General features: G+C 61.7%; 1 protein-coding gene and 1 pseudogene across 1 annotated transcript; both read right to left on the bottom strand.

Moving 5' to 3' along the window:
• Positions 1–1,135: 1,135 nt before the first annotated feature.
• Positions 1,136–7,028, bottom strand: LOC123369158 (annotated as a pseudogene).
• A 42-nt stretch (positions 7,029–7,070) lies between these two features.
• On the bottom strand, positions 7,071–12,584 carry LOC123369157 (signal-regulatory protein beta-1-like). Its single transcript, XM_045014518.1, has 6 exons — positions 12,339–12,584; positions 10,174–10,503; positions 9,766–10,065; positions 8,113–8,412; positions 7,686–7,790; positions 7,071–7,525 (listed from the first exon to the last, which is right to left on the bottom strand). The coding sequence occupies exons 1-6, from the start codon at positions 12,418–12,420 to the stop codon at positions 7,071–7,073; spliced, it is 1,572 nt and encodes a 523-aa protein (XP_044870453.1). The 5' UTR covers positions 12,421–12,584.
• Positions 12,585–12,981: the final 397 nt, after the last annotated feature.

Here is a 12,981-nt window from a genome sequence, read left to right as displayed (position 1 = left end):
CTGCACCCAGGAAAACCAGCGTCCCTGGCGCTTTGTCCCACAAGGCTCCCTGTCCCGGCTGCCCCCCGAGCCCTGCTCGGTGCGGGTCCCTGGGAGGACGTGTAGCAGGGGCTGGTCTCTCGCTGGGCATGGCTCATCGGAGGATGCTGGAGGGACTGATTCATGGCAGGGGCTGAATCCTGAACTTTCAGTGGAAGCAGCGACGCGTGGGGCGGTTTGTTCTCTCCTCTCACAGCTGTTGGGAGGTGGCTCTGTGTCCCCGGCACCGGCCGTGGTGGGACTTCAGGACAGTTCATGCGCTGCCCTGTCTCTGTCGAGAAGGGGACACCTGGAGGGATGAACAGAACGGGAATGAGGCCCCTGCCTGGGGACCCTGTGAACACCCCAGGCTCAGTCCCCTCGAGCTGACCCACCTCTGCTCCCCACCCTGCCCAGGCCCTGCCAGCCACAGAACAGACCCTGCTGGAGATGGGGAGAAACCACCCCATGGCCTCACCCAGGTGCCAGGTTCTGGGGGAGTCGTTAACCAGAGGCCCTGAGCCCCCAGCAGGAGCGTCAGTGACGGGGGCAGTCGGAGGCCGGGGGGCTCCATGTGGCTCTGTGACCCCCCCGTCCGTCTCAGCCCCCCTCCCCAGGGCCGGCACGTCGTCCCATCAGGAATTATTTCCCCAGCTTGGAGCGAGCTCCCCCCTGATTGACCTGCCCCAGCCGAGTGCCAGGCCCTGAGCGGGGGGCTCTGTGACCCTCTCAGAGCCGGGGCGACTCCCCGCTGCCCTGGGTGGGAGGGAGCCGGACGAGGGCTTGTTCCCACTGGGAGACTCAGGGCTGTGTGGGGCCTGGCCCAGCCGTGGGGAGCAGGGGGAGGGAACAGGGAGCCGCACCACCCACCCTGCCCATCCCCCACCCCATCTGCAGCTCCCCCAGAGGAAGCAGGGGGGACGTGGGGCTGCCCCCCGAGGGTACATGGCCCCGGCTGGCAGGGAGAGGAGGGGCTGCACCGTCCCCAGGGGTGATGGACTGAGCACCCGGCCCCTGCACTCACTGGGGCTCCAGCGTGGGGGGACGTGGGGGTCAGCGAGGGGCTGATGGAGCCAGAACTGCTCTGATTTCACGGGCTGTGTTCGGCCGTTTCCCTTCAGCTCCGGAATGGACGAGAGGCTCCAGTGACCAGAGATTTCAGACAGACACTGACCTGTCACCTGCAGCTCCCGGCTGCGTCTCTCCAGGGGGGTCCCTAGGGCGACGTGTCCCACCCGGCAGACGTACTTGGCCCCCTGGTCTCTCTGCACCGAGGGGGTGAAGCTGAGTCTCGTCTCCTGCTGGAAGCTTTTCCCGTCCTGTGTGTGGGGAGCTCCGAGCTCGATTCTGTACTCGGCAGAGCCCTGCAGAAAAACAGTAGTACCCCTGCGGTTCCTGAACCAGGTCACACTCAGCTCCGCAGGGAAATGCCCCGTCATGCGGCAGCTCAGGGTGATTTCCTCCCCCGCCGTCACTGGCTCAGGTTGGGAGATTTCCGACACTTCCGGGGGCCGTAGGAGACCTGAGGAATAAAACATCCAGAGACAGTTACAGGCCCCATAACTGTTGGGGGCCTTCAGCAATTCCTGCTTGTGACGAACTGGGAATGTTCTTAATGTTTTCTCTGAATACGGTGTTGGTGCCTCAGTGTCCCCTCGGCAGTTCTTAAGTATCTAGCAGAGCAAAGGGCCAGTGCACCTAAATGCCTGACACTCTGTCTCCTGGCAACTGATGGCCTGGGCCCCCCCTCTGCAAAGGTGCCAACTGAAGGTGTTGGAGACAAAGGGGTCAGGTGACCTCCTGGCCCCGGAAAGGGAAAAAGCCTAGAGAGGAGGGGTTGGGGGGGGTTCAGTGAAGCTGGCTGGAAAATAGACAGGGACGCCCCGACAGGGCTTGGGCTTCCCAAAGGGGCTGTGGCCTCCCTGGGGGCCCCAGGTGGACCTAACTAAAGGGGGTCCTGTTGTCTGTGCCTACGCCATCATACGCCAGCAATGCCCCTCTGCTATGTACATCGGCCAAACTGGACAGTCTCTACGGAAAAGGATAAATGGACACAAATCAGATATTAGGAATGGCAATATACAAAAACCTGTAGGAGAACACTTCAACCTCCCTGGCCACACAAGAGCAGATCTTAAGGTGGCCATCCTGCAGCAAAAAAACTTCAGGACCAGACTTCAAAGAGAAACTGCTGAGCTCCAGTTCATCTGCAAATTTGACACCATCAGCTCAGGACTAAACAAAGACTGTGAATGGCTTGCCAACTACAGAACCAGTTTCTCCTCCCTTGGTTTTCACACCTCAACTGCTAGAACAGGGCCTCATCCTCCCTGATTGATCTAACCTCGTTATCTCTAGCTTCCTTCTTGCTTGCTTATATATACCTGCCCCTGGAAATTTCCACTACTTGCATCCGACGAAGTGAGTATTCACCCACGAAAGCTCATGCTCTAAAACGTCTGTTAGTCTATAAGGTGCCACAGGATTCTTTGCTGCTTTTACAGATCCAGACTAACACGGCTCCCCTCTGTCTTGGACTGTGTCCTGTCATCCAAATAAACCTTCTGTGTTACTGGCTGGCTGAGAGTCCTGGGGAATCGCAGGAAGCCGGGGGTGCAGGGCCTTGTTTCCCCCACACTCCGTGACATAGGTGCACTGGCCCTTTGCTCTGCAACAACCACACCCCTTATCCCCCCACCTAGATACTTAAGAACTGCCGAGGGGACACTGAGGCACCAACACCATATTCAGAGAAAACATCAAGAACATTCCCTGTTCGTCACACTGCTCATTCCCCGTCCGACCCCAGGGAGCCCCCTCACCTGTGTCCCTGGCTCTGATCTCTCTCTCGATCGGGGGCTCTCGGGGGCTTTGCTGAATGGACACTCGGACTCTGAGCCCCAGGCGGTTCAGTTCCCGGCTGGGGATTCTCCAGACGCTGGTAGCACTGAACGTGAGATCCGGGTTCTGGCTGTAGTCGGTTGGTTCACACTTTTCCCAGCTTTTCCCATCCCAGCTCCACTGGATCCGGTGAATCCCCCTGGGGTAAAAGTTCTGGAGCTGGACGGCAAACGGCACCTGGTCCCGGGGCTCCCAGTGCGGTAACACCTGGATCCCGGACACCTGCGGCCGGGCTGGGGGGACAGCGAGAGCGTCAGTGACGGGGGCAGTCGGAGGCTGGGGGGCTCCATGTGGGTCTGTGACGCCCTGTCCATCCCAGCCCCCTCCCCAGGGCCGGCGCGTCGTCCCAGCAGGAATTTATTTCCCCAGCTTGGAGCGAGCTCCCCCCGCCTGACCTGCCCCAGCCGAGCACCAGACCCCAGAGACAGCTGCAGCCCCTTCACTCGTGGGAGCCTGGGCCTGCAGCCCCCCGAGAGGGAGCGGGGGGAGGTGGGGCTGCCCCCCGAGGGGACATGGCCCTGGCTGGCAGGGAGAGGAGGGGCTGCACCGTCCCCAGGGGTGATGGACTGAGCACCCGGCCCCTGCACTCACTGGGGCTCCAGCGTGGGGGATACGTGGGGGTCAGCGAGGGGCTGACGGGGCCAGAACTGCTCTGATTTCACGGGCTGTGTTCGGCCATTTCCCTTCAGCCCCGGAATGGACGAGAGGCTCCAGTGACCAGAGATTTCAGACAGACACTGACCTGTCACCTGCAGCTCCCGGCTGCGTCTCTCCAGGGGGGTCCCTAGGGCGACGTGTCCCACCCGGCAGACGTACTCGGCCCCCTGGTCTCTCTGCACCGAGGGGGTGAAGCTGAGTCTCGTCTCCTGCTGGAAGCTTTTCCCGTCCTGTGTGCGGGGAGCTCCGGGCTCGATTCTGTACTCGGCAGAGTTTTCTAGAGGAACCAGGGTGTCTCCCTTGCTCTGTTGCATAGATCGTCTGGTTGCAGCTGATTTCTCCTTCCTGAGCCAGGCCACACTCAGCGCCCCGGGGAAATGCCCCGTCATGCGGCAGCTCAGGGTGATTACCTCCCCGGCTGTCACTGACTCGGGCTGGGAGATTTCCAACACCTCCGGGGGCCGCAGGAGACCTGGGGAATGAAACATCCAGAGACAGTTACAGGACCCGCAAGGGGGAGACGGGGCCTGGTGGGGGCTGCTCCCCCCTCCCTTCAGACAGGAGAGATCTGACCCCTCAGTGGGGCTGGTACCCCATAAAATCACCCCCGTGTGTGACACTGTTATTCCCCGACCCATCGGCGTCTCCAGCCGGAAAGGGGGACGAGGAATATTAGCTCCCAAAGCTCCTTCATCCCTCAGGAACCCCGCGGGGGGCAGCGACTCCTGCTCATTCCCCGTCCGACCCCAGGGAGCCCCCTCACCTGTGTCCTCGGCTCTGATCTCCCTCTCGATCGGGGGCTCTTGGGGGCTTTGCTGAACGGACACTCGGACTCTGAGTCCCAGACGGTTCAGTGCCCGGCTGGGGATTCTCCAGACGCTGGTAGCACTGAACGTGAGATCCGGGTTCTGCCTGTAGTCGGTTGGTTCAGACTTTTCCCAGCTTTTCCCATCACAGCTCCACTGGATCCGGTGAATCCCCCTGGGGTAAAAGTTCTGGATCTGGACGGCAAACGGCACCTGATCCCGGGGCTCCCAGTGCGGTGACACCTGGATCCCGGACACCTGCGGCCGGGCTGGGGGGGACAGCAGGAGCGTCAGTGACAGGGGCAGTCGGAGGCTGGGGGGCTCCACATGGGTCTGTGACGCCCTGTCCATCCCAGCCCCCCTCCCCAGGGCCGGCGCGTCGTCCCAGCAGGAATTTATTTCCCCAGCTTGAAGCGAGCTCCCCCTGCCTGACCTGCCCCAGCCGAGCACCAGGCCCCAGACACAGCTGCAGCCCCTTCACTCGTGGGAGCCTGGGCCTGCAGCCCCCCAGAGGGAGCGGGGGGAGGTGGGGCTGCCCCCCGAGGGTACATGGCCCTGGCTGGCAGGGAGAGGAGGGGCTGCACCGTCCCCAGGGGTGATGGACTGAGCACCCGGCCCCTGCACTCACTGGGTCTCCAGCGTGGGGGGACGTGGGGGTCAGCGAGGGGCTGATGGAGCCAGAACTGCTCTGATTTCACAGGCTCTGTTCGGCCATTTCCCTTCAGCCCTGGAATGGACGAGAGGCTCCAGTGACCAGAGATTTCAGACAGACACTGACCTGTCACCTGCAGCTCCCGGCTGCGTCTCTCCAGGGGGGTCCCTAGGGCGACGTGTCCCACCCGGCAGAAGAACTCGGCCCCCTGGTCTCTCTGCACCGAGGGGGTGAAGCTGAGTCTCGTCTCCTGCTGGAAGCTTTTCCCGTCCTGTGTGCGCGGAGCTCCGGGCTCGATTCTGTACTCAGCAGAGTTTTCTAGAGGAACCAGGGTGTCTCCCTTGCTCTGTTGCATAGATCGTCTGGTTGCAGCTGATTTCTCCTTCCTGAGCCAGGTCACACTCAGCACCCCGGGGAAATGCCCCACCATGCGGCAGCTCAGGGTGATTTCCTCCCCCGCCGTCACTGACTCGGGTTGGGAGATTTCCAACCTCTCCGGGGGCCGCAGGAGACCTGGGGAATGAAACATCCAGAGACAGTTACAGGCCCCGCAAGGGGGAGACGGGGCCTGGTGGGGCTGCTCCCCCCTCCCTTCAGACAGGAGAGATCTGACCCCTCAGTGGGGCTGGTACCCCATAACATCACCCCCGGGTGTGACACTGTTACAGCCCGACCCATCGGCATCTCCAGCCGGAAAGTGGGATGAGGAATATTAGCTCCCAAAGCTCCTTCATCCCTCAGGGACCCCGCGTGGGGCAGCGATTCCTGCTCATTCCCCGTCCGACCCCAGGGAGCCCCCTCACCTGTGTCCTCGGCTCTGATCTCTCTCTCGATTGCGGGGCTCTGAGGGGTTTGCTGAATGGACACGGTGACTGTAAATTCCGGACGGGTGATTTGGTCACTGGGGATTCTGCAGACGCTGGTAGCACTGAACGTGAGATCCGGGTTCTGGCTGATTTCTGGGGTCTCGTCTCTCCATCTCTCTGCCCCGTCCCAGCTCCACTGGATCCGGTGAATCCCCCTGGGGTAAAAGTGCTCGATCTGGACGGCAAACGGCACCTCCTCCCGGGGCTCCCACTGCGGTAACACCTGGATCCCGGACACCTGCGGTGGGGCTGGGGGTGACAGCAGTGAGAATTGGGCAGGGGTTTTAGCCCGAGCCAGGATCCCCTGCAGGTGAACCCCCTTCCTGAAGAGTTACTCTGCTCTGCGTGTCTGGTTCACGTGTCTGCTCTCCCTATAACTAACTGCTGGCAGGGGTGGCTCTAGGCATTTTGCTGCCCCAAGCACGGAGGGTCTGGTGGACCCTCCGCAGGAAAGCCACCGAAGGCTACCTGCCTGCTGCCCTTGCAGGGACCAGCAGAGCACCCCTCGCGGCTTGCCGTCCCAAGCACGCGCTTGGTGTGCTGGGGCCTGGAGCCGCCCCTGACTGCTGGAGACCCTGTGACACGCCCAGTGACATACGGATGTGACGGAGCCTGTGTGTGGACGCAGGGTCTGAGCAGCTCTGCTCTGCGAGCTGGCGATGAACTGGGCACGAGAGCCCAGGTGCAGGCTGCGTTTTCACACACACCCCTACTCTGCCACAGCGACCCGCTCGCGTTGCTGTGGGTGAAACTTCACTTCAGTCTGTGCTGTGGGGCAATGGAGTGTTGTCGGGCTGATTGTGTGAGCACAGGGCAGCAGGACTGTGCACAATGTGTCCTGGACTCTGGGATGTTGCTGCTCTTGGACAACAAACGGTGAGTGAGGTGCCGTGGGGAAACAGGGGAGCAGAGCAGCATGTTACAGGGTCACCCACCCTTTACATTTAATATTCCCTCAGTTTCCCGCCTGGCAAGGGCACTGCCCAGCAATCTGTGGGGTGGGTGTTTGCTGAGGGTTTGCAGGCTTTGGAATCCTTGCTGGGGGGTTTTCCCAAGTGAATGCTGAGTCCCCGCACAGGGGCCAGGAGTGACTGATCCAGACCCGAACTCCCGGCTCTGACGGCCCATCGGCTGTGGGAGTCCCTGGGCGCTCGCTGGATTCTGCTTGGCTCAGGGGAGGGGTCCTAGCGACACCTCACAGTCCTGGGGACACTCACTCCACGGCCGGATCTCCCCGGACTCTCGCTGCTCTCGGATCCCTCTGGCCTCGTGGTGGAAGCTGCACCTGACCCGCGCCCCGTCGTCCTGCACCGTGGGGGTGAAGCTCAGGGAGGCCGTGAGGCAGGTCCCTGATCTCTCCTGTGTTGCTTTCCAGCCTGGGGGCTGGGGGTGTAACAGCGGCTGGTGCTCAGGCCCCTCCCCGGCCTCGCTGACCCCGTCAGTCCCGATCACCGTCTTGTCCTCCCCGTGTATCCACTCCCACGTCACAGCCGTGTCCTTGGGGAACTTCCCCCCCAAAGCGTAGCTCAGGGTCACCTCATGTCCCAGGAGACACTGCACTGGCCCCAGCACCTCGGAGACGGAGTAGGGGGCTTTCCCATCGGTGCTGGTGGTTGCACAGCGGCCTAGGCAGAGAGGGAAGGTGAAGCACATTGGCAAGGCTCAGGCTCGGTGGCTAATGGACTCTCCCCGACCCACTGCTCCCTCGGGGGCCCTGTGGCCCCCCCTTGGTGGCTAATGGATCCACCCCCCTCACCCCCAGTGGCTCATGGCATCGGCAGTTACCTTTCCATCGGCACCAGAAGTAAGTGGCTAACGCTGTCGTCACCGCGGCCAGTGTTCCCAAGATCCCCAGCACTGCTGTGAGCACCGTGGTGGAACCATGCATCCCTGCACGGGGAGGAGACAGGGAGACAGGGTCAGACCTCGCCCCGTACAGCCCCTCGCCCCCGACCTTCACCGCCCTCTCCTGCGGCTGCAGAGCTGATTCCAGCACACGGCAAGGACACGCACAATGCCCGACCTGCGGGTCACTCCTTGGAGGTGTTTGTGGTGGGCCCTTGGCTCCGGTTCGGGTTGTACATTGCCATGGTTACCGTACCCCGATGCAGCAGCAGTGCAGACTGTGCCACGTTCCTGACCACTCAGCCCTGTTGCACCGAGTCCTCCCTTCAGCACCTGGCGTTTTACAGGGTCTCCAGCCCAGACTCACCTGTGACATCCAGGGGGAACTCCTCCCGCAGGGGCTGAGCCAGAGCCGGGTGGCTGACGCGGCAGGAGAAGATGCTGCCGGAGTCGCTCGTGGTGGGGGTGAACATGTAAATTGCAGTGAGGTTAAAGGTCCCGTCCGGGTTCCTCTGGGGGGCAGAGCGGGTGGCGTCGGTCAGAACCTGCCCATCTCTCAGCCACGTGACGGTGACGTCCCCGGGGTAGAATCCCCACACGTGGCAGGGGAAGAAGGTCTCCGCGTTTCTTACGGCCGAGCGCCTGGGAACAGAGATTCTCGGAGCAGCTGACAATGCGGAAGAGGCAAATATTATGGGTCTAATAGAAATTCACTGGAGTGTCCGTCTAATCTAGCACAAGGCCCCAGTGCTGACAATACTGGGCCCAATAGGACCTCCGGGTCCTCTCAGATCCGGCGCGTCTGCTGCTGTCGTCTGGACAATCCCTGTCTGGGGCACGTTCGCACAGGAGACACTGCCAGTTCCAGCAGGGCCCCATCTCGCCGTGTGTCGGGCTGCTGTGGGTCTCCCATCACTGGGTTCCCAGCGCTGCGCCATCCCCCTGAGGGTGGGACCGTCCCGGTTAATCTGAGCCCCGTTCTCACAGGAGACACGGCCAGTTCCAGCAGGGCCCAATCTCGCCGTGTGTGGGGCTGCTGGGGGTCTCCCATCACTGGGTTCCCAGCGCTGCGCCATCCCCCTGAGGGTGGGACCGTCCCGGTTAATCTGAGCCCCGTTCTCACAGGAGACACGGCCAGTTCCAGCAGGGCCCATCTCGCCGTCTGTCGGGCTGCTGGGGGTCTCCCCCCACTGGGTTCCCAGCGCTGCACCATCCCCGTGAGGGTGGGACCGTCCCGGTTAATCTGAGCCCCGTTCTCACAGGAGACACGGCCAGTTCCAGCAGGGCCCAATCTCGCCGTGTGTGGGGCTGCTGGGGGTCTCCCATCACTGGGTTCCCAGCGCTGCACCATCCCCCTGAGGGTGGGACTGTCCCGGTTAGTTTGGGCCGTGTTCGCACAGGAGACACGGCCAGTTCCAGCAGGGCCCATCTCGCCATGTGTCGGGCTGCTGGGGGTCTCCCCCCACTGGGTTCCTAGCGCTGTGCCATCCCCTTGAGGGTGGGACTGTCCTGGTTAGTCTGGGCCCCGGGAGTTTGTGTCTTTCGTCTGCGCTTTGGGGCTGGAGCAGAGCTGGCCCGTGTCTGGGCAATGCCAACGGTTGGTGCCCAGGCTGCGGCCCCCCCGCGCTCCCCCTTGTCTGCACGGCTGGCTTGGGGGGGATCTCCCACCTTTGCCCCAGTCCTGCTGCGGCAGCCGGCGGGAGCTGCTGTCCGGAGGCCGTGCTCAGGTCACGTGCCGTTGGGCTCTCTGACCCTGCACAAAGCTCGTCCAGACACGGGTTAAAGTGCCGGGGGCCGGCCCACACGGGCGCTCCCTTTGCTGTGGGTGCCCATGGAGCTGCACCGTGTTACAGCAGTGACGGGAGATCGCTCTGCAATGGCCAGTGCGGGCAGGGCCTGAGCCAAACAGAGCGGATCTCACCTGGGGGTGCCCCTGGCTGAGCTGGCTGCAGTGGGGCAGAGCTGGTCTCTGCTCTGCCTCTCAGGGAAACTGCCGGGGGCCAGAGAAAGCCGCACTCACCTCCAATAACCAGGGGGAACTCCTCCCGCAGGGGCTGGGCCAGAGCCACATGGCTGACGTGGCAGGAGAAGATGCTGCTGGAGTCGCTCAGGTTGGGGGTGAAGGTGTAGGTCAGGGTGAGGTTAAAGGTCCCGTCTGAGTTCCTCTGGGGGGCAGAGCGGGTGGCGTCGGTCAGAACCTGCCCGTCTCTCAGCCACGTGACGGTGACGTCCCCGGGGTAGAATCCCCACACGTGGCAGGGGAAGGAGCTCGCTGCGTTTAACACCCCTGCTTTCCGGGGGACGGAGAGTCTGGGAGCGGCTGGAATGAGAACACGACACCCAGAGTTTAACCCGCTATAAATACGAGATATGGAAAAACTCCAGGAGTTCAGCCTCCCACCAGGCCAAAAAGCTGCAGCAAACTCACCCGTCACCTGCAGCTCCAGCTGCTTCTCCTCCTTGTCGGGCGTGTAGATGACGGTGCTGGTGTATCTGCCTCCGTCCCGCACGGCCACTTGGTGCAGCAGCAGGGAGCAGTTCCCCCTGCTCAGCTCCTCGGGGAAAAGCTCTGATCCCTGCTGGTAGATTTTCTGTTCTCTGACGTACTCGGCCACCCTGTGGCCCCCCAGGGACCAGGCCAGGTAGAACTTAGTGATCTCAAAGCGCTCCCTGACGGTGAAGGTGCAGGGCAGCTGTACGTCGGAGCCCAGCGCAGCCCTCACCGGGGAGGGGCCCATGGACAGGACCAGCTGGGAATCTGGAGAGGAGGTGGGGACAGAGTTAGGCTGGGAGACAGGGGCTGGCTGTGGGAGGTGACAGCTCCAATGATGTGCAATGAATAAATGTCAGGTTAATTGCCGGGTGCACTCCCCCCCCCCCACCCCGTGTCTGGGCTCTCAGGCCCCGTCCTCCCCTCGTCCTCGCTGGGATTCTCCCCCATTTCCCCCGGCTCCTGTCACTCTGGGGCATTCACACGGGCTCTGGGAAGAGCCCGGCAAATCATGGGCAGGTCCTCAAAGCATCATTTCTGATGCACTTGGAGGAGAGGAAAGTGATCAGGAACAGTCAGCCTGGATTCACCAAGGGCAAGTCAAGCATGACCAACCTGATTGCCTTCTATGATGACATAACCGGCTCTGTGGATATGGGGAAAGCAGTGGATGTGCTAGTTCTGGACTTTAGCAAAGCTTTTGATACAGTCTCCCACAGTATTCTTGCCAGCAAGTTAAAGAAGTCTGGGCTGGATGAATGGACTATAAGGTGCACAGAAAGCTGGCTAGATCGTCGGGCGGGCTCAACTTAGTGATCAATGGCTCCATGTCTAGTTGGCAGCCGGTATCAAGCGGAGTGCCCCAAGGGTTGGTCCTGGGGCCGGTTTTGTTCAACATATTTATCAATGAGCTGGAGGATGGGATGAATTGCACCCTCAGCAAGTTCATAGATGACACTAAACTGGGGGGAGAGGTAGATACCCTGGAGGCCAGGGACAGGGTCCAGAGTGATTGGGCCAATTACAGGACTGGGCCAAAAGAAACCTGATGAGGTTCAACAAGGACAAGTGCAGAGTCCTGCACTTAGGACGGAAGAATCCCATGCACTGCTACAGACTAGGGACCGAATGGCTCAGCAGCAGTTCTGCAGAAAAGGACCTAGGGGTTACAGTGGACGAGAAGCTGGATATGAGTCAGCAGGGTGCCCTTGTTGCCAAGAAGGCTAATGGCATTTTGGGCTGTATAAGTAGGGGCATTGCCAGCAGATCGAAGGGGCTGGGGCACATGACTTACGAGGAGCGGCTGAGGGAACTGGGCTTGTTTAGTCTGCAGAAGAGAAGAATGAGGGGGGATTTGATAGCTGCTTTCAACTACCTGAAGGGGGGTTCCAAAGAGGATGAAGCTCGACTGTTCTCAGTGGTGGCAGGTGACAGAATAAGGAGTAATGGTCTCAAGTTGCCGTGGGGGAGGTCTAGGTTGGATATTAGGAAACACTATTTCCCTAGTAGGGTGGTGAAGCACTGGAATGGGTTCCCTAGGGAGGTGGTGGAATCTCCTTCCTTAGAGGTTTTTAAGGTCAGGCTTGACAAAGCCCTCGCTGGGATGATTTAGTTGGGTTTGGTCCTGCTCTGAGCAGGGGGTTGGACTAGATACCACCTGAGGTCCCTCCCAACCCTGAGATTCTATGATTCTGTGACTGACCCACCTGTACCCAGGCCCTGTCCCTGGGACTTTACTATGCTGGGGAGCCCCGGAGCCCTGCCCACCCCCAGGACACCAGGGGTCTGTACTTACTGACTACCCCAAGGACAAGGGGGGGGACAAGGAGACCCCCCCCAGCCCCATGGTCCCTACCCTTCATCCCCCCATCTCCAGGGTTGGCAGGAGAGCCCTTCACTCCCCATGGGCCACACGGGCTAGAACTGGAAAAACAGGTAACAAAGTACAGGTGAGAATTCATTGGTGTTTGCGCAGCACCGTGTCCGTCAGCGCAGCCGGGCCGGCCTGTGGTGAGAGCGATTTGAGGTCCCCTCCCCACCCGCGACTCCTGCCAGGGCTGAGATCCCGCCCCACGCCGGGCACCCCAGGGGTCTGTACTTACCGGCCACCCCGAGGACGAGGAGGGGGATGAGGAGACCCCCCAGCCCCATGGTCCCTGCCCTCCGTCCCCACAGAGTCGCCATCTCCGGGGCTGGCAGGGCCCCCAGCGAATTCCCTTTCACTTTCCATGGATCACGGGGAGCGGCTGTAACAACGTGCAAAGTGCAAGGATCAGGAGTTCTGATGTCTCTGGGTGAGGCTCAGACACACCTGCCCGGTGCTGGCACAAACGTGCTCCCTGGGACAGTCCCTGTCCCCCGCACACACCGTCAGGGACTGGCTCACAGGTGGCACCTGCCTGGTGCTGACAGGGAGCCATTCACTGCTGCACAGACCCACGGCCGGACAGCAGCCCCCACTCCCAGCGCTCTGGGGTGAATCAGCCCCGGGCTGTCCATGCACCAGCTGCTAACAGCGGAAGCCTGGAGCAGGCTGGACTGCAGGGCTCTGGGTGCCCTGTGCCTGCCGCTCCCCCAGCTGGCATTCAGCCCAGAGAGGGGGACGGGGCCTGATCCACCCTCTGGTTGGCAGCTGTCACCAGGCAAAGACAGGCGAAGGGTTAAGGAGAGAGGGGCAGCTGGGAGTCATGTGGGGTTGGGTTTCTCAGCCCCTCCCAGGTACCGGTGACCCCAGGCCCAGCTGGC

This window comes from Mauremys mutica, chromosome 4 (genome assembly GCF_020497125.1).
Source record: "Mauremys mutica isolate MM-2020 ecotype Southern chromosome 4, ASM2049712v1, whole genome shotgun sequence".
NCBI lineage: Eukaryota > Metazoa > Chordata > Testudines > Geoemydidae > Mauremys > Mauremys mutica.
Note: the sequence above shows the minus strand (reverse complement) of the source record. Positions and strands in the feature narration are given on the sequence as shown.

Excerpts from the sequence above, each read along its gene's own strand:
- LOC123369157 (XM_045014518.1), bottom strand. The coding sequence starts at position 12,420 with ATGGCGACTCTGTGGGGACGGAGGGCAGGGACCATGGGGCTGGGGGGT. Across the intron at positions 10,066-10,173 it reads GCTGGAGCTGCAGGTGACGG|CCGCTCCCAGACTCTCCGTC; the intron begins GTGAGTTTGCTG and ends TTCTCATTCCAG. Across the intron at positions 7,526-7,685 it reads CTTCTGGTGCCGATGGAAAG|GCCGCTGTGCAACCACCAGC; the intron begins GTAACTGCCGAT and ends CTCTCTGCCTAG.